General features: G+C 36.4%; 1 protein-coding gene across 2 annotated transcripts in view; it reads left to right on the top strand.

Annotated features, from left to right (window-relative positions):
* SMARCA5 (SWI/SNF related, matrix associated, actin dependent regulator of chromatin, subfamily a, member 5) overlaps positions 1-25,432 on the top strand; it is a 53,086-nt gene that overhangs the window by 16,423 nt on the left and 11,231 nt on the right. For both annotated transcript variants that reach the window (XM_067736775.1, XM_067736774.1), the window contains exons 3-14: positions 1,001-1,167; positions 3,561-3,661; positions 5,153-5,253; positions 6,024-6,203; positions 7,560-7,715; positions 7,814-7,945; positions 10,260-10,328; positions 13,482-13,591; positions 19,545-19,771; positions 21,575-21,696; positions 21,774-21,926; positions 24,191-24,323. In XM_067736775.1, coding sequence (XP_067592876.1) covers positions 1,001-1,167; positions 3,561-3,661; positions 5,153-5,253; positions 6,024-6,203; positions 7,560-7,715; positions 7,814-7,945; positions 10,260-10,328; positions 13,482-13,591; positions 19,545-19,771; positions 21,575-21,696; positions 21,774-21,926; positions 24,191-24,323 — 1,651 coding nt within the window. The remainder of the gene's footprint in view (positions 1-1,000; positions 1,168-3,560; positions 3,662-5,152; positions 5,254-6,023; positions 6,204-7,559; positions 7,716-7,813; positions 7,946-10,259; positions 10,329-13,481; positions 13,592-19,544; positions 19,772-21,574; positions 21,697-21,773; positions 21,927-24,190; positions 24,324-25,432) is intronic.

Below are 25,432 nucleotides of genomic sequence, written 5' to 3'. Positions count from 1 at the left end.
TGATTGATTGATTGATTGATAGGCTGTGTTGGGTCTTCGTTTCTGTGCGAGGGCTTTCTCTAGTTGCGACGAGCGGGGGCCACTCTTCATCGCGGTGCTCAGGCCTCTCAGTGTCGCGGCCTCTCTTGTTGAGGAGCACAGGCTCCAGACGCGCAGGCTCAGCACTTGTGGCTCACGGGCCTAGCTGCTCTGCGGCATGTGGGATCTTCCCAGACCAGGGCTCGAACCCGTGTCCCCTGCACCGGCAGGCAGACTCTCAACTGCTGTGCCACCAGGGAAGCCCCACCCTTGTTTATTTTTATAAAAACTTGATTTCAAGATCTTAAATGTTTTTTGGTTTAAATTCTTCCATTCTCTTTGTGTGATAATAGGGAACATTCAAAGCAGTAGATCTTAGATATGAAAATAAGAAATGGTATTAAGAACTGCATTGGGTTAATGAGTATTTCATGAACTTAATAGATGTTTTTCAAGCCTGATAGCCTTTTAAAATTTAAAACAGCCTAAGTGATGAATGACCAATGCATTTTTCCCCCTTCTGAATAAATACACTTGTATTGCATAATGTCTTTTGATTTTTTATTTGATATTTTTTCGTCAACTGTATTGAAGTATAATTGACACACAATAGTTTTATATTTGTAATTCAGTGAGTTTTGGCAAACACATGCGGTCATTTAACCACCTTACAGTCATGATGTAGAACAGTTCTGTGATCCCCAAAATTTTTGCTCCTGCCCTCATCCCCTTGCCACTTCAGATCTGCTTTCTACGAAATCACTACTTAGAATTTCATATAAGTTGGATCGTATAGTATGTAGTCTTTTATGTTTGGTTTCTGTCATTTAGTATAATGCTTTTGAAACTCATCTGTGTTGTTACCCATAGCAGTAGTTTGTTCCTTTTAATTTCTGAGATTGTTGTGTGGAGGCATGTTGAAACCTTGATTTCTGAAGTTGTATTAATATTCTGATAAAATGTGTTTTAAAATTTTTTGCAGCAAACTGACCGGGCAAATAGATTTGAGTATTTATTAAAGCAGACAGAGCTGTTTGCACATTTCATTCAGCCTGCTGCTCAGAAGACTCCAACCTCACCTTTGAAGATGAAACCAGGGCGCCCACGAATAAAAAAGGATGAGAAACAGAACTTGCTGTCAGTTGGCGAGTGAGTAATATTTGATACTTAATAGTTGAAGCAAACTTATTTTTGATAGTCTTCATTAGGAGCATAAAATCACTTTATTAAAAAAAATTGTTTTGGTGCTGTTATTTATTTGGCCTGATTGGCTTGGCAGGATATAGCCATACATGTATAAATAAATAAAAATTTGCATAATGCTTTATTTTTATAGGGACTGAATAGGGAATTCATATGTATTCCACTCCTTGGAGTGGAAACAAATGCAGAGGTTAAGCGGCCTATTTAACATCACCTAGAAGGAATTAGAATAATCCAGCTTTGAACTTAGATCTGACTTGCGGTGTGCTCTGGTCTCCTGAACTACATACATGCATTGAGGGTATTGCTGTTATCTGAAGTCTGTGCTTGTGTGTGGATGTTGTGATGATTTATGCCACAGCAGTTTGTTTAAAATTTTTGTTACATACTTAGTTTTCTTTATATAAATTGAAGTGTCAAGGTGTATGATGACACTGTTAGGTGGTGGTTCAATATGTGTAAAGTAATTCTTACATGTTGAATTTATAAATTTTTTTTAGAATTTGTGCTGGTTGGATAACTAAGATGTTCAGTTTGTAATGATAAATTTAGGGCAATCTCAGCTCCCTGGAATGGCTATATGTAATTTCCAAAGTGAAAAATGAAATGTGATCAGTAATTAAAATATGCTAGGTTATCTAAAAGAGGAGAATACAAACGGTTATCAACACTGTTAAATTTACTACATAGTATACAGAAACATGGAGGTATTAGCTCTATCTCGAGGACATTATCATCAAAAAGCATAGTACCTTAATTTTATTTGGGGTATTCTACTCATCTGATATATCTTTTTTGCTAATCCATTGTTTGTAACCAAAGTGCTTTTGTTTTAATACGTATGAAACTTCATGAGAACTTTGCAATTCAGATGTATTTAAATTTTTCAGACTTGAAGTTTGCAGCTGTTTAAATAGCGTCAGTCTCGTGCTCTGGAAATGCAGACTGCTGTAATCGATATTGTTATGGGGTCATCAGTATGATGGCATGAGAAGAAACACTTCTATTAAGAGCCTGTAAGATAAAGATACCATGTAGTAAATAGATAAAAAATTGTTCAGCTTTGATCTTATTAGTGTTGGTGAAGAAAAGGAGTCTTGGTTAATAGATTTCTTTTCTACCCATCAAACCATCTTAAATGGAAAATTAGCTTAAGTGAAGTAATTAGGGTAATGGTACTGTCCTGTCCTTCAGTAAAAGTAGATATATGCTTTTTTTCCCCTTTCCATCATCCAGTTAACAATCAATGATGCCTCAATTTGAAGTAATAAAGCATATTCCAGCTTTTATCTTCAGTTTTAACAACCATAATAATTATCTTGATAATATATTGTGAAGGAGATTTTATAAAGAAAAAAACGAAGTTAAAATTCTCAGTTTATGGAGAATAACTTGGGGTTGGGGGGGCGGGTAGATCTTTGCACTAGGTTTCATAGGGTTGGAATGCAGAGAAGCACAAGAAATAACACTTTTCACTGAGACCTTCTGATTAGAAGCACATAAAACAAACAAAAACATCCTTGCGTTTTTATTGCCTTGGCCTGTATTTCTGAGGAATATTTCTCTGTCTGGGAAGGCTGATTATCCTCTCCCATCAAGCATGTAGTTTTGGTAGAACTAAGCAGTAAGTTAGATTTAGAGGTCACAAGAGTGGAATAATCTACTGTTTTCTAATTTAAATGAAAATATTTGTCGAAAATATGAAGGTATAATTGGAAACTTGAGAATTGGGGAGTAAATAGTTTTACTTACCTGAGTCCTTTAGAGATTAAGACATCTGGCAATATTATAACTACAGAAAATCAGTTATTAAGAGGAAGTCTCTGATTCTCTTGGGATGTAGAATCTGGGCAAGTGTATTTAAAATGCTTTGAGTAATTCTGATGAATCTAGTTAAGAGTCATTGCTTAAGCCCAAAGTCTCTATTCTGCATATTCTGCAGCTTTTGGTGAAAGCTGTAGTTTTAAAAATGTGACTTCTGGTACTATTTGAGGTCGGGGGGCAAAATACTTAACTTTAAAATGCAAATTATGAGGTTTTTCTGACTGCATATTTCCTTGAAATTAGATTATCACATTTATGTTTATCAGGTTCTGGTTAACCTAAGGTATTACTCTATTTTAAAAACTGTATGTATATCTTAGAAAGCCACGTAAAACATTTCAGGTTTAAATTTACTGATGATTTCTACTGTTTACTTTTTTGTCTTAATTTACATCCCTGTTAAGAAATTATTGTGTAATCTTGGTCAGCCTCTTGACTATTATGTTGAAATAGTAGCTGGTAGTCAAAATTAAAGCCAAAACTCAAATCACTTGATTTTATTTTAAACTTGACAGCTATCGGCACCGAAGAACAGAGCAAGAGGAGGATGAAGAATTATTAACAGAAAGCTCCAAAGCAACCAATGTTTGCACTCGATTTGAAGACTCTCCGTCATGTACGTTACACATATTTAATTACTTGATCTCTGAAACATCCCCTTGTGAGATATCCTTTGGTTAATGTTTTGGATTTTTCTTGGCTGTAATTTATAAATGGAATTTTTAGTGATCTTTTGAAATTTATTGATAATGAAATGAACTTCAGATATTTTTTGGATGGAAGCCATAGTATATTAGTACAATAGTGGTGCTGTATTTCAAAGGGTCATAAAACGCCATTGTGCTTGTTGTGGCCTGAATGTATATGTAAAACTGGGAATGAAGTTTGCCTTATATTTGCCCTAGATAAGAAGCCTAATGTGTAAAAAAGGGCACTTCATAAAGACTGTTTTTACTCATCTTCTGATTTTCTATCTGTTTTAAATTTTTTTCCAAAATGTACTTGTTATTAAAGGTTTTCCAAGAGAAAACATGGTTAACAAGGTTTAGGTTTTACCCATATATGATCTTGGTTGTCTGGTGGCACGGTTGTCTTCACTGAAGCCTAGCGTTTTTTCCCTGACCTCCTTTCTCTGTCTCACTTGATGACAAGTTTGTATGATCATAGTGGTTGTAAGCAAAAAAAAATTTATAATAGTCAATATAGGATGTATAGTTTGGATTTGTTATCTTAATAATTAGCAAACTGAACTTCGGGGAAGATAGGATTTGGTTAGAAATTTAGCAGGCTGGTTAAAGCGTGTACCTCCAGATTTTTTTTTTTTTTTGCTACACAGTACGCAGTTTCCATTTCTTTTCATGAAGCTAGAGGCCAGAACCAGATTTACAAGGAGAAAGGAAATTTGAATGATTTGTTATCTCTTTCTCACATTCCTACATTGTAACTAGTTTTCCCAGCATTGATGAACTTTTCATCTCAAAGCAGTGTTTTTCAAAAGGGATGGAGTACAGAATACATAGTTTTTTTAAAAAGTTGGGTTATTTATGATCCATATACTTAGTAATTATTATGGGGTGGGAAATATGTAATAAACCCTGAAAGAGATACAGTTCCTTTTTGTAGGACCCCTTGGAAAAGTAAAAAAAGTAAATTAAGGAAGGGTAAAGGAAAAACAATCTCTTCTAATTCCTATTTCCCCTTTGTTAGGGCAAAAACAAAGTCCCCAGAGGTCATCAGGGAAGGTGAAAACGTTTGGTTAGAAACACTTGTAGTAACATTGAAAAAGGAAATAGAGAGACTAAAGAGTCTCTAGGACCAGTATATGGGTAACATAGGAACTGAGTGATTGAGGTACTCTGATGCCACCTGTCATGGTTCCTGTACTCGGTTGTCTTCCATATCTGTCATCTCCACTCCAGACCACCGCCACTACTTCCACTGATTTGAAACTTGCAAAATTCCCATTCTTAAGACCTAGTAAAGAAAGTACAGTCAGAATAAACATGTGTAGGCCCAAGTTAAACCTCTGAGTATCAGATGGAGGGGGAGCTTCCCACCTGTTTTTATTGTCTTTAAAATGTGCATGTCGTTTTTCTTTTGTTCTTAGATGTAAAATGGGGTAAACTGAGAGATTATCAGGTCCGAGGATTAAATTGGCTCATTTCTTTGTATGAGAACGGCATCAATGGTATCCTAGCAGATGAAATGGTATGTGTTTGATAGCTTTGTACAAGTCCACATTTTATAATTTAAAACCTTATACATCATTAGATTTATAAAAGTTAAGGCTTGCAGCATATAGTTTATTGATTATACTCTAGAACTGTTAGCAAACTAACCCTCTGTCAAACTGATAAAAGCTCACTTTAGTTGCATAAGTGGGATCTTACATCTGTACTTCAGCTGTGAGGAATTATTATCTATGAAAGTATAATACATTTAAAAATAATACATTTTGAGAAACATGCCTTTGGTTGACTTTTACAATGTAATGATTTGGCCATCTCCCTTCAATTCTACAAAACACAGGTGGTGGGGTCAATTGAATGTCATCGAGAAATATTTTATCCATGATGGTAGCTTGTACAGTTCTGTCCCGTAAAACATTATATCTTGTTTACTATTTACTAGTTATGTAGTGAATGTTTTATGTTTCCCTATAGCTATAGTGCCAAGACAATTGCTTAGAGAAAGTATGGAACCAAAAGAGATAGGTCTCAATTCTAGCTCTGCTAGGTGACCTTGGGAAAGTCACTTAAATATCTGGGCCTTATGGAGATGGTAATAGTACATCCTTCAAAGGCTTGTGAAGGTTAAATGACGTAACACTCATAAACTTGACACATACCAATTTTTTGCCATTTGTTAGCTGTACACATAGCTTTTCTTTTAAATGTTTCCGTATATGTCGGGAAGGATGAATATGGAAGTCTGTTTTGTTTTTGTATTTCATTGCTTTGTGTTTATTTTTCTTTCAGGGCCTGGGAAAGACTCTTCAAACAATTTCTCTTCTTGGGTACATGAAACACTATAGAAACATTCCTGGTCCTCATATGGTTTTGGTTCCTAAGTCTACATTACACAACTGGATGAGTGAATTCAAGAGATGGGTACCAACACTTAGATCTGTTTGTTTAATAGGAGATAAAGAACAAAGAGTAAGTTTCTCATATTTCATTACATTTTTGATATTAAAAGAATTTGAATTTAGGTTTTGTGGGAGGGGGATAACTAGAGGAGGGATAAAAGGAGAGAAAAAGGGTCCAATAATAAGCCTGGTCTTCACAAATATTAGTAATTTATAAGTGGAATATTTTTTTGATGGTTAAGATTTATACTATGAAAATGGAGTTGTAGACTGTAGAAAGCTATAAGAATATAGTTGTTTTCTCCTGCTTTCTGGGGGTAGTTATAAAATCAAAGGCTGTGTCTCATTCTAGCAGCATTTTCTTTTTTTTTTTTTTTTTTTGCTGTACGCGGGCCTCTCACTGTTGTGGCCTCTCCCGTTGCGGAGCACAGGCTCCGGACGCGCAGGCTCAGCGGCCATGGCTCACGGGCCTAGCGCTCCGCGGCATGTGGGATCTTCCGGGACCAGGGCACGAACCTGTGTCCCCTGCATCGGCAGGCGGACTCTCAACCACTGCGCCACCAGGGAAGCCCCATTTTCTTATTTTTAAAAGAAGTTTTGAGTGTGTGAGGTGGTTAGAAATTTAAGGAGCCAGATTTTTAGATTGATGTATATAATGGTAATAGTCATGGAATAGTAATTTGTAATAGTAAATAATAATGTAAATAGTAACGTGATGAGTCGGTATGATAACTATCGAAATAAGTTAAAATATTGATAAGTTGGCACATCCTTTTTGGAAGAAGATATGGAAATAATGACATTATTAAGAGTATAAAATTCAGATTAAAAAATATACTCATACTGCATTGAAGGACTATGTACCTAATTTTGTTTTCCCTTTATTCAGATATCAGTGATGACTAGATTTCTTTTCTCCCTTTTTGTATTCTGTTACAAAATTGCTTATTATGCTTTGAAGCCCAATTGTTTAACCAGTCTTTAGTTTCCTCACCTGTAAAATGAGAAAATTAATAGCAATGTCTTAATAGATCTATAAACATAAAAGGAATGAAAGTGCTTACTGCAAACTAGCCTTTACTCCTTATCTATCTTTATGTCAGAAAACTCTCTATCCTTTTCTAAACCTATGTGCTAAGAATTTCAGCACCTAGTGGAATCGAGGAAAGAAGACATTTTAATAGTTAGTCTGTTGACTTTTGTACCGAAGAATTTTGTCAGTTTGTTTTTACTAAATGGCTCTGACATGATTACTTCATGGTTAATGAAGTTACTTTGAGCTGGTTCTAGCTGCTTGCGTACTATAGATGACTCTTCTTTTTACTCTTTCCACCCCCTTTTACATAGTAGATTACATCCTTGTCATCAGTAAATTTAATGTATAGTTTATTTCTGCATGGTGTAAATTTTTTCTTTTGCTACACAGGCTGCTTTTGTCAGAGACGTTTTATTACCAGGAGAATGGGATGTATGTGTAACATCTTATGAAATGCTTATTAAAGAGAAGTCTGTTTTCAAGAAATTTAATTGGAGGTACTTAGTTATAGATGAAGCTCACAGGATCAAAAATGAAAAATCGAAGGTAATTTGATATTTAGATGTGCAAATCATTTGTACCTTAGTTTAGAATTCGATTGATGTACAGAATATTCATTCTAATAATGAATTTGTTTCTTTCAGTTGTCAGAAATAGTGAGGGAATTCAAGACTACAAATCGACTATTATTAACTGGAACACCTCTTCAAAACAACCTGCATGAGCTTTGGTCACTTCTTAATTTTTTGTTGCCAGATGTCTTTAATTCAGCTGATGTAAGTATTTCTTATTATTTTCTAGTTGGAATAATGTTTTTTAATACTATACATTTTTGTAATAGAATTGGCCTGCTTCAGAGATCAAACAAATGGGGCTTCCCTGGTGGTGCAGTGGTTGAGAGTCCACCTGCCGATGCAGGGGACACGGGTTCGTGCCCTGGTCCGGGAAGATCCCACATGCCGCGGAGCGGCTGGGCCCGTGAGCCATAGCCGCTGAGCCTGCGTGTCCGGAGCTCCGCAACGGGAGAGGCCACAACAGTAAGAGGCCTGTGTATCGCAAAACAAAAAAACAAACAAGTGAACTCATAGAAAAAGAGATCAGATTTGTGGTTACCAGAGGCAGAGGGAGGGGGGGAATTGGATGAAGCCAGTCAAAAGGCACAAAGTTTATTGTACTTATTTATCTTCCACTTATAAATAAGTAATAGAGATGTAATGTACAGCGTGATAAACGTAGTTAACACTGCTGTATGTTATACATGAAAGTTGTTGAGAGTAAACAACAACTAAGAGTAATTAATAGTAATAAATCCTAAGAGTTTTCATTACAAGGAAAAATATTTTTTCTGTTTCTTTGATTTTGTACATATATGAGATGATGGATGTTCTGTAAACATTGTGATAATCATTTCATGATGTGTGTAAGTCAAATCATTGTGCTGTACACCTTAAACTTATCCAGAGCTGTGTGTCAGTTTATCTCAATAAAACCAGAAGAATAAAAAAAAAGAATTGGCCTACCTTTCAGTCTACTTGAGATAATCATTACTTTTTCACGCCTTTAGGTAGTTAGCCTCGTGTAACCTACTAAGTTTTGTATGCATTCTGAGAATTTACTTTTGTGCCTTTTGATTTTAGTCTTATTTTAGAAATCATGGTTTGTTCTCTCTGGAATGTCATAGATTCACATTCTTATTTGGTCATCCTGTTGGCCTGACATTGTTTCAGTGGCTCTAGGTGGACTGCTTATGTTTTTAAGGTAGTGCTCAGGGTGTTCCCCCAAGTGAATTTGCGTACTTCATGTTGCCTGTGTTTTAAGTCCCCAGGATGCCCTCTCCCCAAGATGGCCTTCAAGTTTGGTGAAATATGTCTAACCATTCTTTCTTACGGTCTAGCAAACATAGAACCTAATCCTCACCTTTGATAGATTATTTGCAGTGATGGAAATGGTTAATTAACTATTTGAACTGTTGGTTGTACTTAGGAACATAATGTACATTATGTCGAGAGTCTGTGCTTATTAGTAATTTCATTTTTTTGTTGGACTAGAATTCATTTTTGACCCTTAGTTCACATTGCTGGAGTGTGTGTGGCTTTGAAGAGCTTATTCAAATAAGTTCCAAAAAGGTGTTAATTTTGGTTTGTTGTGTTAAGTAAGGATCATTTTAAGAGTAGAGAAAATTGTGTTCTTGAAAGACATTTAGTCAGTGTCATCAAGCTACTTTAGTTCTGCTTTATGTATTTTGATTTTGTTTTTGAGATAATTTTTTTCCTACCACATTGACACTTCCATTTGTTTAATAATCTCTGCTAAAGCTTTGTTTTAGTTAACACAGTGAACTCTAAGATTATGTTTACTAACAAAGCAAATACAGTTGACCCTGAACAATACAAGTTTGAACTGGGTGGGTCCACATTTTTTTTTTTTCAGTAGTAAATACTATAGTTCTGCATGATCCACAGTGGGAGGGCTGACTATAAGTTACATGTGGATTTTCAGCTGCATGGAGTATTGGTGCTCCTAACCTCTGCATTGTTCAAGGGTCAGCTGTATATAATGAACATGCTAAAGAGATAAAGATAGGGAAACTGTCCTTGTTCAAATCCTACCCAAATACTAATGAAATGCTGATAATCTCAATTTCACTTTTAGTAAGTTTAATGAAAATTGACATTGCTCTAGAAAGCTTGTGTTTGAGTAGTCTGAATGGTCTTTGAGAACAAACCGTGAAGTGGTTTTAATTTTTAAGGTTTTCTGAAACTGAAGAAGGATATTTTTTCAAGGATATTGATTTTCTAATTCTGTAAAACTTGGTTTCTAACAATTTTCTTTTCACTATGAAACTTGGCATCTGGATGTTTTTGAGAAAAATGTTAAGGAAATTATGATTCTCAAACTAGTTCTAAAATTAATTGCTAACAGTAGCGCATATGAAAAATAAAGAATTGAACTAAATGATTTTTGTGGTTCACAACTCAAACATTAAATTAATTTTAGAAATTATTGTTATATGTTATATAACTAGCATAACAGGGTATTTGTAGTTAATATTATCTCTGATCTTAACGTATTTTTTATTTGTTAATCTAGGACTTTGATTCCTGGTTTGATACAAACAATTGCCTTGGGGATCAAAAGCTAGTTGAGAGGCTTCATATGGTAAGTATTTTGGAGTAGGGTTAGAAAGCATATTTCCAATGGGAAAAATGCTACAGATTTAAATTAGTGGATTATTTTTCTGTTAACAGAAAGCACAGTGGCTTTAGCATCAGATCTGTTTGAATCCTGCCCACTTAACTGCTTAATCTTATGATGGGAGGAGGGGTAATATAGGCAGTTTTAGCCTTAGAACCTAGGGTGGAATACTAACTTTATGAAGGAAAAAAGTAATCCCTTAGGGTTAAAAAAGTACAGTGGGAGAAAGAAGAGTTGCATAAGGACTTAATATAGATAAGTTTTGGAAGCTTAGCTCCATTTACATTCCATAGGAGAATCTAACAGATTTTGTTCTAAAAGGCCAAAGGTCCATCTGTTGTTCTTAAATCCAGTGACTGTGTGTAAGCAGCTGCTAATAGCTCAGTGCGAGAAGAGTTGATATGTTTTTGCCGTGAAGTATGGCTTCGTTTCTTCCTGTGGAGATTCACAAGTGAAAGTTGGTAGGAAGATAGAAATTTCTCTGATAGACCACAAATTGTGATACCCTGGCCTGCAGGGTAAATCATGTAAGCATGACATAGAAGGCCTTTCATGACCTAACTTAGGGTTCCTCAACTTTTGTTGACATTCTGGTGTAAGTAATGTTTTGGAGGGCGAGGAAGGGTGGCTTTCTTGTTTGACAGCATCCCCAGGGCTTCTGTGCTCTAGATGCCAGAGTATATGCCCTCATTTGTGATAATGAAAAATGTTTCTAGGCATTATAAACATGTCTTGCAGGGCAACATTGCCCCTCCTCCAAAACGTTAACCTTTCGAGTATTTTCCAACTTCTGTTTCACTTCTTATATCAAGCTTTAATTTGCTAGAGTTGCTGGCTCCATTGTCAGTTTTCTGTAAACATTGTGCTAATCTCAGTCTCTCTGCTTACCTTTTTTGCCACATCTAGTATCCCCTTTCCTGCCCTCTTACTGATAACACCTAGGCCAAGACTCAGTGGTGATGTCACTTTCTCCATGAATACCCAGGCTGAGGCCAGCCTAGAGACTCCTTCTGTATATTCTATCTTTACTAATCTTGACATTCTAAGTTATAGGACTTTGCACAGGGTACTGAAATGACTTATTTACACATGTTTTCCCTGCTGCATTGCAAACACAAAGGCAGAGTATGTCTTAACATTTGTTCTTGTATCCCTAGCACAATGCCTGGCTCAAAGTGGATATTTGATTAAGGGGAAAAAATTAAAAATTTTATGAATGTTCCGATATTTCTTTCTACATAAATTAATTTTTAAGATACTTTAAAATTCTATGTACTGAAATTTTATTTTGTTAAACATTTGAAGATGATTATCTAGACACCTTTGTTTCAATTTAGATGGCATTCAAGCATGTAAGCACTTAGATTTATCTGTCTGAAGGACTGTGGAGTATATATGTAGGCTTTGCTTTAATAAATAGATGGGTACATGTAGGTAAAGCATACTAAAATCCACACAACAGAATACCAGTTTTGGCATTTGTTTGTTTGTATGAAGATACTTAACAAATCAGGGGGAAAAGGTCTGGTGGCTACCATTCTGCTCTGTCCTGAAAGTCCCACCATAGCTCCTGTGATCTCATAATGAAAGAGTATATTCACAATCACATGGGTGTACTTAGGAATGAGATAATTCTTGTCGTATGAGTTTTCTATTTTTGCAACACCCCCCAGCACCCCCAAAAACCCGCACCAAAACCTAAATTGTATGTGTTTTAATAATTCCAGAAGTTATGAGTTGGCTGAGAGGGCTCTTTGCTGGTTTTACCTGTACTTATCCAGCTGCATATACCTGGACGGTTCTGGAAGAGGGCCAGTGGGGCTGAAGGTCCTTGCTCATGTGTCTGGCAGTTGGTGCTAGCTTCCGGCTAGGGCCGCACTAGCTTCCTTATGTGATGGCATTAGAGTACTGTTGCTTATTATTTTTCTCACCAATTTTTAATTTGTTTTGTGGTGATTATATTTTTATAAGCTAGTGTAAATAGAACAAAGGATGACACAAATAAAAGGATATCTTTAGTTTTATAGATGTCAACTGCATACAATATTGGTATGTCTCACAAGTATAATGTTGTGTAAAAGAAACCAGATATAAATGAGCATGAGTCTTTATAGTTAAAAACAGGCAAAACTAATTTATGATGTTAAAAAGTATGAATATTGCTTACCTTTGGGAAGAAAAAGGGGGATAGTGACTGGTAAGTTTACAGAAGGATTTATGGGATGTTCTGTTTATCTAGGAGATGGTTACATGGGTATGTTTACTTGATTAAAATGCATTAAAATGCATTCACGATTTGTATACTTTGTGTACTTTACATTTGTATACTTTACATTTGTCTACTTCCATAAGAAAATGGTAGTAAATTAAAAAACTGTAACCATGAAGACATCATAATGTAGACCTAGCCATTTCTTAAGTAATGTTAGACAGTCTACATGCAGGTAACTAGTTTGAAATCTGAGAGGCAATGAATGTTGAAAATATCATCTTGAAAATTTACTATTTTTAATACTTTATGACAGTATATATTTTTAAAAAATTTTTGTTGGAGTATAGTTGCTTTACAATGTTGTGTTAGTTTCTGCTGTACAGCAAAGTGAATCAGCCATAGGTATACATACAACCCCTCTTTTTTGGATTTCCGTCCCATTTAACTCACCACAGAGCATTGAGTAGAGTTCCCTGTGCTACACAGCAGGCTCTCACTAGTTATCTGTTTTATACATAGTATCAATAGTGTATATATATCAGTCCCAATCTCCCAGTTCATCTCGCCCTCCCCTTCTCCCTTGGTATCCATACATTTTCTACATCTCTTTCTGCTTTGTAAATAAGATCCTCTATACCAGTTTTTTCAGATTCCACATACATGTGTTAATATAAGATATTAATTTTTCTCTTTCTGACTACATATTGAAAAAATATTAATCTTAACATTACTCTTTAGGAAATCACTAATAATAAGCTATGTATTTGGAAGGAAGAAGTCCTAAGAATAATTTGATGTCCAAGAAGTTACATTTCTTTCTATGTATTTAATAGACACTTTTGAGATCCTGAAATAATACTTATATTACAGATAAGGTCATCTGCATTTCTTTTTGCTCTTTTAAGGTTTTGCGTCCATTCCTCCTTCGTCGAATTAAGGCTGATGTTGAAAAGAGTTTGCCTCCAAAGAAGGAAGTAAAAATCTATGTGGGTCTCAGCAAAATGCAAAGGGAATGGTATGTGTTCCTGAGACGTTTTTGAAATCACTCTTGATCCTGTACTAACTTTCATTTGTATTTTATTTTCCTAACTTGTGTTGTCAAGGAATTCTGTTTGCTAGATTGAACTCAGCCTAAAGAGTTTCCCAGTCGTATAATTTGATTAGGACTTGCTAATCAAATTTGTGATGCAAAGCCTTTATTAGATGAAGGAATCAAGTTGGGAGGTTTATGAATTCAAAAATTAAACTTGGCATTTAACAGGGATGCATTTAAAGCCTGCTGCTTGGGTTTCTATAAAAGAAGCTGTGGTGGCACAGATGTGAGACATGTGGTTAATCCGGTGGTTCATAAATACTGGCCTGTGGGCTAGTGTTAGTCCCTGATGAAGTTGGAGATTGTAGAGGTATGAGAAAACTTAAGTGCTTTCTCTTATCGCAGAAAGCTACATTTATTTAATTTAAAAGACTCCGTTCTGAGTTGATGTTTTATTTTAGGCAGGATAAAATGTCCTTTTGTGAAATTATGGTGATGACACATGGTAGCTACTTTTACAATACTTGAATAGGACATACTAAAAAAGTTGAAAACCTTGTAAGTTTTTATTATCTTTTTCTTCTTTTCTTTTTTTTTGAATTTTATTTTATTTTTTTATACAGCAGGTTCTTATTAGTCATCAATTTTATACACATCAGTGTATACATGTCAATCCTAATCTCCCAATTCATCACAGCACCACCCCCACCACCCTGCGGCTTTCCCCCTTTGGTGTCCATACGTTTGTTCTCTACATCTGTGTCTCAGTTTCTGCCCTGCAAACCGGTATATCTGTACCATTTTTCTAGGTTCCACATATATGCGTTAATATACGATATTTGTTTTTCCTCTTTCTGCTTAACTTCACTCTGTACGACAGTCTCTAGATTCATCCACATCTCTACAAATGACCCAATTTCATTCCTTTTTATGACTGAGTAATATTCCATTGTATATATGTACCACATCTTCTTTATCCATTCGTCTGGTGCTGGGCATTTAGGTTGCCTTCATGACCTGGCTGTTGTAAATAGTGCTGCAATGAATATTGGGGTGCGTGTGTCCTTTTGAATTATGGTTATCTCTGGGTATACGCCCAGTAGTGGGATTGCTGGGTCATATGGTAATTCTGTTTTGAGTTTTTTAAGGAACCTCTATACTGTTCTCCATAGGGGCTGTATTATTTACATTCCCACCAACAGTGCAAGAGGGTTCCCTTTTCTCCACAACCTCTCCAGCATTTGTTGTTTGTAGATTTTCTGATGATGCCCATTCTAACTGGTGTGAGGTGATACCTCATTTTACTTTTGATTTGCATTTCTCTAACAATTAGTGATGTTGAGCAGCTTTTCATGTGCTTATTGGCCATCTGTATGTCTTTGGAGAAATGTCTATCTAGGCCTTTTGCCCGTTTTTGGATTTGTTTTTTTGATATTGAGCTGCATGAGCTGTTTATGTATTTTGGAGATTAATCCTTTGTCCGTTGCTTCGTTTGCAAATATTTACTCCCATTCTGAGGGTTGTCTTTATGTCTTGTTTGTAGTTTCCTTTGCTTTGCAAAAGCTTTGAAGTTTCATTAGGTCCCATTCGTTTATTTTTGTTTTTATTTCCATTACTCTAGGAGGTGGGTCAAAAAAGATCTTGTTGTGATTTATGTGAAAGAGTGTTCTTCCTATGTTTTCCTCTAAGAGTTTTATAGTGTCCGATCTTACATTTAGGTCTCTCATCCATTTTGAGTTTATTTTTGTGTGTGGTGTTAGGGAGTGTTCTGACTTCATTCTTTTACATGTAGCTTTCCACTTTTCCCAGCATCAGTTATTGAAGAGACTGTCTTTTCTCCATTGTACATGCTTGCCTCCTTTGTCATAGATTAGTTGACCATAGGTGTGTGGGTTTATCTCTGGGCTTTCTATCCTGTTCCATTGATCTATATCTCTGTTTTTGAGCCGGTACCATATTGTCTTGATTACTGTAGCTTTGTATTATCTGAAGTCAGGGAGTCTGATTCTTCCAGCTCTGCTTTTTTTCCTCAAGACTGCTTTGGCTATTCGGGGTCTTTTGTGTCTCCATACAAATTTTAAGATTTTTTGTTCTAGTTCTGTAAAAAATGCCATTGGTAATTTGATAGGGATTGCATTGAATCGGTAGATTGTTTGGGTAGTATAGTCGTTTTCACAGTGTTGATTCTTCCAATCCAAGAACATGGTATATCTCTCCATCTGTTTGTATCATCTTTAATTTCTTTTATCAGTGTCTTATAGTTTTCTGCATACAGGTCTTTTGTCTCCCTAGGTAGGTTTATTCCTAGGTATTTTATTCTTTTTGTTGCAATGGTAAATGGGAGTGTTTCCTTAATTTCTCTTTCAGATTTTTCAGCATTAGTGTATCAGAATGCAGGAGGTTTCTGTGCATTATTTTTGTATCTTGCTACTTTACCAAATTCATTGATTAGCTCTAGTAGTTTTCTGGTGGCATCTTTAGGATTCTCTCTATATATTATCATGTCATCTGCAAAGAGTGACAGTTTTAGTACTTCTTTTCCAATTTGGATTCCTTTTATTTCTTTTTCTTCTCTGATTGCCATGGCTAGGACTTCCAAGACTATGTTGAATAATAGTGGTGAGAGTGGACATCCTTGTCTTGTTCCTGATCTTAGAAGAAATGCTTTCAGTTTTTTACCATTGAGAATGATGTTTGCTGTGGGTTTGTCGTATATGGCCTTTTTTTATGTTGAGGTAGGTTCCCTTTATGCCCATTTTCTGGAGAGTTTTTATCATAAATAGGTGTTGAATTTTGTCAAAAGCTTTTTCTGCATCTATTGAGATGATCATATGGTTTTTATTCAATTTATTAATATGGTGTATCACATTGATTGATTTGCGTGTATTAAAGAATCCTTGCATCCCTGGAATAAATCCCACTTGATCATGGTGTATGATCCTTTTAATGTGTTGTTGGATTCTGTTTGCTAGTATTTTGTTGAGGATTTTTGCATCTATATTCATCAGTGATATTGGTCTGTTATTTTCTTTTTTTTGTAGTATCTTTGTCTGGTTTTGGTATCGGGGTGATGGTGGCCTCATAGAATGAGTTTGGGAGTGTTCCTTCCTCCGCAGTTTTTTGGAAGAGTTTGAGAAGGATGGGTGTTAGCTCTTGTATAAATGTTTGATAAAATTTACCTGTGAAGCCATCTGGTCCTGGACTTTTGTTTGTTGGAAGAGTTTTAATCACAGTTTCAATTTCATTACTTGTAGATTGATCTGTTCATATTTTCTATTTCTTCCTGGTTCAGTCTTGGAAGGTTATACCTTTCTAAGAATTTGTCCATTTCTTCCAGATTGTCCATTTTATTGGCATAGAGTTGCTTGTAGTAGTCTCTTAGGGTGCTTTGTATTTCTGTGGTGTCTGTTGTATCTTCTCCTTTTCCATTTCTAACTTTATTGATTTGAGTCCTCTCCCTCTTTTTCTTGATGAGTCTGGCTAAATGGTTTATCAATTTTGTTTATCTTCTCAAAGAACCAGCCTTTAGTTTTATTGATCTTTGCTATTGTTTTCTTTGTTTCTATTTCATTTATTTCTGCTCTCATCTTTATGATTTCTTCCTTCTACTAACTTTGGGTTTTGTTTTTCTTCTTTCTCTAGTTCCTTTAGGTGTAAGGTTAGATTGTTTATTTGAGGCTTCTCTTGTTTCTTGAGGTAGGCTTGTATTGCTATAAACTTCCCTCTTAGAACTGCTTTTGCTGCGTCCCGTAGGTTTTGGATTGTCATGTTTTCATTGTCATTTGTCTCTAGGTATTTTTTAATTTCCTCTTTGATCTTTTCAGTGATCTCTTGGTTATTTAGTAACATATTGTTTAGCCTCCATGTGTTTGTGTTTTTTACTTTTTTTTCCCTGTAATTGATTTCTAATCTCATAGTGTTGTGGTCAGAAAAGATGCTTGATATGATTTCAATTTTCTTAAATTTATTGAGGCTTGATTTGTGACCCAAGATGTGATCTATCTTGGAGAATGTTCCATGCGCACTTGAGAAGAAAGTGTAATCTGTTTTTGGATGGAATGTCCTGTAAATATCAATTAAATCTGTCTGGTCCGCTGTGTCATTTAAAGCTTGTGTTTCCTTAGTAATTTTCTGTTTGGATGATCTGTCCATTGGTGTAAGTGAGGTATTAAAGTCCCCTCACTATTATTGTGTTACTGTCGATTTCCTCTTTTATAGCTGTTAGCAGTTGCCTTATGTATTGAGGTGCTCCTATGTTAGGAGTATATATATTTATAATTGTTGTATCTTCTTCTTGGATTAATCAATCCCTTGAATTGATCATTATGTAGTGTCCTTCCTTGTCTCATGCAACATTATTTTAAAGTCCGTTTTATCTGAAATGAGTATTGCTACTCCAGCTTTCTTTTGATTTCCATTTGCATGGAATATCTTTTTCCATCCCCTCACTTTCAGTCTGTATGTGTCCCTGGGTGTGAAATGGGTCTCTTGTAGACAGCAAATATATGGGTCTTGTCCTGTACTCCGCCAGCTTGAACCAATCCTCACTGTGGTTTTAATTTTCATTTCCTCCTCTTTTTGTCTTTTTTTAGAAGTTTTATGGGTATCTGAAATCTAAAAGGCTGGAAACCGCTGACTTAAGTGTAGTGTTCAGAGGAGGGGAATAAATAGCCAATGTGGTATAACCAGGAGAGAACACATCTCAAGTATATTGTTTCATACTTTATATTGATAAGTATTTGCAAGGGTCTGCAGTTGTTGGTAAAAGGACAGAAGGGATGTAAGGCAAAGAAATGGGGATGTTATCTGGTAAAGAGATGACCAGTGTAGAAGATAGGCCATCCTAAATGTCTTCAAAAATTTTGAAAGGTGTTAGGGTTAGGCTTGTCTTATATAGTTCTAAAATACAGAATTAAGACATGAGTCAATGCTGAGGGAAGACAAATCTTTTTTAGTTATAGTCATATTGAGGAACTTTATATCAGTCAGAATTGTGGGTGCCTTGAGTATTTCGTGCCCCATAATTGGAGTTGTTAAGCATAGATTGCTTTCATTGTTTATGTTATTTTGCTCAGTGGGTTCAAGGTGCTGAATATTTGGTATTTGGACAGATTGCTCTTTCCTTTAGAATAATGTCTAACTTCTTAGTGTATACAGTCAAGGCTTTTCATAATCCAGCCTTAGCTTAACTGATCCCTTCTCTTCCCCCAGCCTGTACACTTTTACTTATATTTAAATCGCATTGTATTCATTTTATCATCATCATATGCTTTATGCTCTCATGATTCTTTCTCCCTCCTTAGCTCTTAATGTTCTTACCCAAATGCTACACTAGCTCCGTTGAATTATAATGGAATAGTGGCACTCTTCTGTTCCGACTACGAATTGAAATTATGTTTAGGACTTCCCTGGTGGCGCAGTGGTTGAGAGTCCGCCTGCCGATGCAGGGGACACGGGTTCGTGCCCCGGTCCGGGAAGATCCCACATGCTGCGGAGCCGCTGGGCCCGTGAGCCATGGCCGCTGGGCCTGCGTGTCGGGAGCCTGTGCTCCGCAACGGGGAGGCCACAACAGTGAGAGGCCCGTGTACCACATACACACAAAAAAATTATGTTTAAAACTGGTCTTTTAAGTTTTGCTTTATTACTTAAAAATGTTGTATCATACTGTTTCATTTCAATTCATCCCAAGGAGACGAATTTACTCTTTCGGGCCTCAAGGCCCAAAGCATTAATGGTACACATTAGAACACTGGGGGGAATAAAGAGAAACAGAAGAAGAAAGAGGTTATAGGTGATAGACTCCTAACTACACCTTAGAAGTTGATGGGTTGTTTCTTACAGGTATTTTGGGTTGAGATGGGATTGAGGATGTAAAGTGGCAGAGACTCGTCCCAGGAACATTTGAGCCCTCTTAAAATGTTTTTCTTCTTACTAGGTATACTCGTATATTAATGAAGGATATAGATATACTAAACTCTGCAGGGAAGATGGACAAAATGAGGCTACTGAACATCCTGATGCAGTTGAGGAAATGCTGTAATCACCCATATCTCTTCGACGGAGCTGAACCTGGTCCACCTTACACAACGGACATGCATCTAGTTACCAACAGTGGCAAAATGGTGGTGTTAGACAAACTGCTTCCTAAATTAAAAGAACAAGGTACTTACGTTACTGGTATCAAATGGAGAAGTAATGGAAACTGTCTTAAGATTCTGATGTTAAGATGAAGGAGCCATCCTACCCTATGAAATGACTACTCTGGCACTTTCTAAAGTTGAAGTGTGGGACATTATCTGAGCTTTCCTCCCTGCCCTCCTATTTTAAGCCTTAAATCTTTTAGAAAGTGATCAGTAGTTAGGGTAGCCACACTCCCTGGATTTGGGGGAGAGTTCTTTCTTATTTTATATATGCTTTCCTAGAAGTGTCAACTTTTTGTTATAAAATGCCAAGAATGCTCTTCTCACCCATATGTAGTTCCCAGAGCCTTTGGTAGACAGTGGTGTTATGTTCATGGTATTTTTTCTTAGCGTTTGTGTGGATTTTTAATTTAATTAAATGACATGTGCATGGACCCAAAGCGGTTTTCTTTGTAACACATTGGCTTTTAATATGAAAATGAGTATATGTACAGATGTATTTAAATTACAAGAATGTAGAGAGAATTTAGTAGGAAGCCAGCTTCAACAATTATAAATTCATGGCAAAACTTGTTTTCATCTACATCGTACCTACTTTCCATCTCCGAGAACGTTTTGAACCAAATCCCAGACATCAAGGCATTTCATAGACAAATTATTCATTCTGTAATACGAAGTATACAGTCAGATTTAAAGTTTCTCCATTTGTGTTTCTCTGTATATTTTGGTAAGAATGAAAATTGTACCAGTAGGTGAATTTCCTCTAGCATATTGACTGTTGAAAACATTGTAAGAGTTGCCAGTGAATTGGTTTACTTTTTTCTTTTTATACCTTTTTTTAAAATGTATTTTGTAAAATGCTTTCCTTGGGCCTCAGCCTGGCCTCACTGCATTCTAGGGGCAGTATCCCCCGCTTCTCCCGCCATTGGCCTTAACCGGCCCTCGGGCCCTCCCACCTCCCAGGACAGGGTGGCACCTGCCACTTTCAGGACCACCCTTCCAAGGCAGAGTAAACTGGGACCCTTTTGCTAAATAAATAAATAAAGATAGATAAATAAATAAATAAATAGTTTTCCTTAAAAGCTTAGTAATTGAAGAAATTGAATACATGGGGAGGAGTGGCAGGAACTTGCTAGGAGACTACTGAACATCCGTATGCATTTAGGATGTGGGAGGGTGGACAAGAGCAGATTATCAGCCTCAGCTTCTAAGAGAAGATAGTTTCGTAATCATTATTTTTTAAAAGGATCCCTTTGTCTTCGTAAGTCCTACTGAAGGTGGTGTGCAGCTGGCTGAAGAAACGCAGTTGGATAATTTGAGTCACGGCATAAGTGAAGGGTGATGGTCTAGATGTGAGGCGCATATTTATGGTCCTTCCATCTGGATTGGGTCTTGAGAACTAGAATGAGACCAGGGTGTTGGGTGTTTGTTCAGAGATGTGTCGGGCTGTGCACAGGGAGGAGTTGTGGTGGAGGGTTATTTTTAAGTATGTGGGATAAAAAGATAGTGATTCTTTCAGCCTTTGGGATGGCAAGACCTCCCAGGCCAGAGGTGTAAATACCCTTTTCTGTTTACAAAAACACTTTCCTTCAGTGTGTTGTGTAAATACTACCCTTTTCTATTTGTGCATTGATGGGAATAATGTGGGGAGTGACTAACTTGGATAATAAATAATGTACAGTTTTTTTCTTGTAACTAACTACGTAACCTGGAATTAAGGAGTAATTGGTTAGTCTTGGTTTTGGTTAGCCTTAAATTTAAGTAATTTTTTTTTTCTTTTTACTTTTGAAGCTTCTGATAATGGGCTGTTAATGTTTGCCGACAGGTTCACGAGTACTAATCTTCAGTCAGATGACGAGGGTATTGGATATTTTGGAAGATTATTGCATGTGGAGAAATTATGACTACTGTAGATTGGATGGGCAGACACCTCATGATGAGAGACAAGTGAGTAAAATCTGGGGAGGGGAGATCAAAAAATTATCAGATAAAATAATTTTCTGACATTCATTTTGTGTCTATAGGAGTCCATCAATGCATACAATGAACCAAACAGCACAAAGTTTGTTTTCATGTTAAGCACACGTGCTGGTGGTCTTGGCATCAATCTTGCTACTGCTGATGTAGTAATTTTGTATGACTCGGATTGGAATCCCCAAGTAGATCTTCAGGCTATGGTAAGAGATAACAAATATATTCTGTGCCTAACAGACATTTTAAAGTAAACTGATAAACAGTCTACAAATGTCAGTGACTTAATCCCGTAGAATTGTATTTTCTCTGACCTCATAGTACAGTGAGGGTATTTTGCTGGTGATCTTCCATCTAAATCAGGGTATTTCCATCTTACATCTTTGCCATATCTTAGGACCTTAGAGTCCTATTATATCTGCATCCTGTTGGTAGAAAGGGGAGGAGAGAAAGCTGAGAATTGCCCAGGAAATTTTTTATGGGGCAGAACTGAAAGTGACCCCACATTCATTAGCCAGCACTCAATCACATAGCATAACTTACTGCAAGGGAGTTGGTAAATGATAGTATAGTTGTGTCCCAGGAGGAAGGGGTAGTGGGTTTGGGGAGCTACTAACCTGCCTGCCACATTAGATGTTTAAAATTTTAGGCCCATGTGTGGGACTATCTTGGCCAGATCAAGAGGATCATTCGTTTTTTTAAAAAAAAAAATTTATTTTATTATTTATTTTTGGCTGCGTTGGGTCTTTCTTGCTGTGTGCGGGCTTTCTCTAGTTGTGGCGAACAGGGGCTGCTCTTCGTTGCGGTGCGCGTGCTTCTCATTGTGGTGGCTTGTCTTTGTTGAGGAGATCAGGCTCTAGGCGTGTGGGCTTCAGTAGTTGAGGTGTGTGGGCTCAGTAGTTGTGGCTTGCAGGCTCTAGAGCGCAGGCTCAGTAGTTGTGGTGCATGGGCTTAGTTGCTCCGTGGCATGTGGGATCTTCCCGGACCAGGGCTTGAACCTGTGTCCCTTACATTGGCAGGCGGATTCTTAACCACTGTGCCATCAGGGAAGTCCCAAGAGGATCATTCTTTTTTTTTAGTTATTTCTGAGATATACATTTTAAAGTAATAACTAGAATTATGACTTATAACATTACACCAGAACATATAAGATTTTTAGAAATTTCATGTAATGTCTGAAACATTTATGTTAACATATTTCCATACAAATAACCCAAAGAAAGTTTAGTATTAGTTTTGTTTTTTTATACTGCAGATTCTTATCAGTCATCCATTTTATATACATCAGTGTATACATGTCAATCCCAATCGCCCAATTCATCACACCACCATCCCCACCCCACCACGGTTTCCCCCCCTTGGTGTCCATACATTTGTTCTCTACATCTGTGTGTCAACTTCTGCCCTGCAAACCGGTTCATCTGTACCATTTTTCTAGGTTCCACATACATGTGTTAATATATGATATTTGTTTTTCTCTTTCTGACTTACTTCACTCCGTATGACAGTCTCTAATCATTCTTATGTTGAGAAAATATGAGAACTTAAAAGTTCTAAAGTTTGATATTGCTAATAATTTGACCTGTGGTATTTACATCTTTGGTGTTGGCCACTTTCATCCTGTGACTGTTTGTAATGGTGGCTGGGGAAATTGATCAATTAGAAGTAGGGGTGCTTTGTAAGATGTGTTTTGTGAACTTACCAGAAGTTAAACAGAAAATGGAATTCAAATTAATTTGATTACTTATATGTAGTTAATTGGGCGCTATTTAAAGACTAGGATTTTTTTTTTTTTTCCGGTACGCTGGCCTCTCACTGTTGTGGCCTCTCCCGTTGTGGCTCCGGACGCACAGGCTCAGCGGCCATGGCTCACGGGCCCAGCCGCTCCGCGGCATGTGGGATCTTCCCAGACCGGGGCACGAACCTGTGTCCCCTGCATTGGCAGGCGGACTCTCAACCACTGTGCCACCAGGGAAGCCCCTAGGATTTTTATATTGTTTGTGGAGATTGTTTATTCATGTCACTTTTTCCCCTAATTGCAATGAAAATTTAGATTTGATTTAGGTAGAAAAGCATTTTGAATTTAAACCTAAGAAAAAAAGATTTTAAAAAAACTTTTATCATCAGACTTGAAGATTATAATTGTGTCTGTCTTGTCTGGAGAGATTATGTATATTTTATTTCCGTATAACCTAGACAAATTAATACAGTAGTTTCTCACAGATTCAGCAACTATGATGTGTTCTATACCTCCTAAAAGATTTTCTTGTGAGATAACCAGTTAATTTGATTGAAACTGAGAATTTAAGAAATGTTAATGGAATATGAATCCGTTATAGTTGTTTTGTTTCGTATTTTTAAAACCATTTTGTACTTGAGAATATTTTCATTTTGTTTCTCAGTGTACACATTCAAATGTTATTTATGTGAATTTTCAACTGGATTCAAAGTAACCTGGTTATTTTTCTAGGATCGAGCCCATAGAATTGGACAAACCAAGACAGTCAGAGTGTTCCGCTTCATAACGGATAACACTGTAGAAGAAAGAATAGTGGAACGTGCTGAGATGAAACTCAGACTGGATTCAATAGTCATCCAACAAGGTGAGCCTTAGGACTTTAAAAATTTACTAGGTTGAATTTATAACACTTTTTTCCTGGATTTTTTTTAGGATATTCTTGTTGTTAAACATATATTAAATCAAGCTACCAGGCAACAATATTTCTATTCCAGACTAAAGTAAGCTTCAGTTTTGTTAAGAGGATGGGTTTGGGCTCAGGAAGGTTGAAATTTGAATATTGACTCAGCTGGTTAGCAATTCTTTTACACTATCTGAGCCTCTTCTTCATGTGTTAAATAGGGATACAGAGATTTTTAAGGACTAAAGGGGATAATGTATATAAAAATACCCAGCATTCAGTGTGGTACATATTAAATAGAGGTGTGATGAGTGATTTACATGTACTAACACTCAATTGACTACTCTGGGGAAACTGAAGAGATAACAATAAAACTCAGAATTCTTTTTTCTAATCCACAACGATTATTGAGCACCAGCAGATGTCAGGCACTGTTCTTAGTGCTGAGAATACAGTGGTGACTGAAACCAACCAGTGTTCTTACTTTCAAGGACTTTATAATTTAGTGAGAGCAAGACACAGAATAAACATTTATGTAAATAAGACTAGATGGTGAAAGTGGGATTTTATTTTGGATTAATTGAAGGGAACTTCAAGTTCTCATGCCAGATCAGCTTTCAAGGAAGACATTTATATTTTCATGAAGCTTAAAATAGAGTTAGTGATGGGATGTGTAAAATGTAAAAACCAAAACAAACCCTCAGTAACCTTGAGCCCACGTTGGTTTCCTTCCTTCCCAAATTGTGTCATGACCAAATGCATTTTATCTGTCTCTAAAGCTAAGAGGTATACTGTTGTATTATCCACTGATTATTACATTTGTGTGTCTTGGTTTTCTCAACCAGTCTCTAATTTCCTTGTAAGGAAGGGAATATTACATTTCTTTGTTATCCCTTAATGCCAACCATAGAGTTAGCCATGTGTCTGTATACATAAAGTCAGAAAGAGAAAAACAAATACTGTATGCTAACACATATATATGGAATTTAAGAAAAAAAAAAAAGGTCATGAAGAACCTAAGGGTAAGATGGGAATAAAGACAGACCTACTAGAGAATAGACTTGAGGATATGG

Source organism: Pseudorca crassidens, chromosome 4 (assembly GCF_039906515.1).
Source record: "Pseudorca crassidens isolate mPseCra1 chromosome 4, mPseCra1.hap1, whole genome shotgun sequence".
NCBI classification, from domain to species: domain Eukaryota; kingdom Metazoa; phylum Chordata; class Mammalia; order Artiodactyla; family Delphinidae; genus Pseudorca; species Pseudorca crassidens.
Note: the sequence above shows the minus strand (reverse complement) of the source record. Positions and strands in the feature narration are given on the sequence as shown.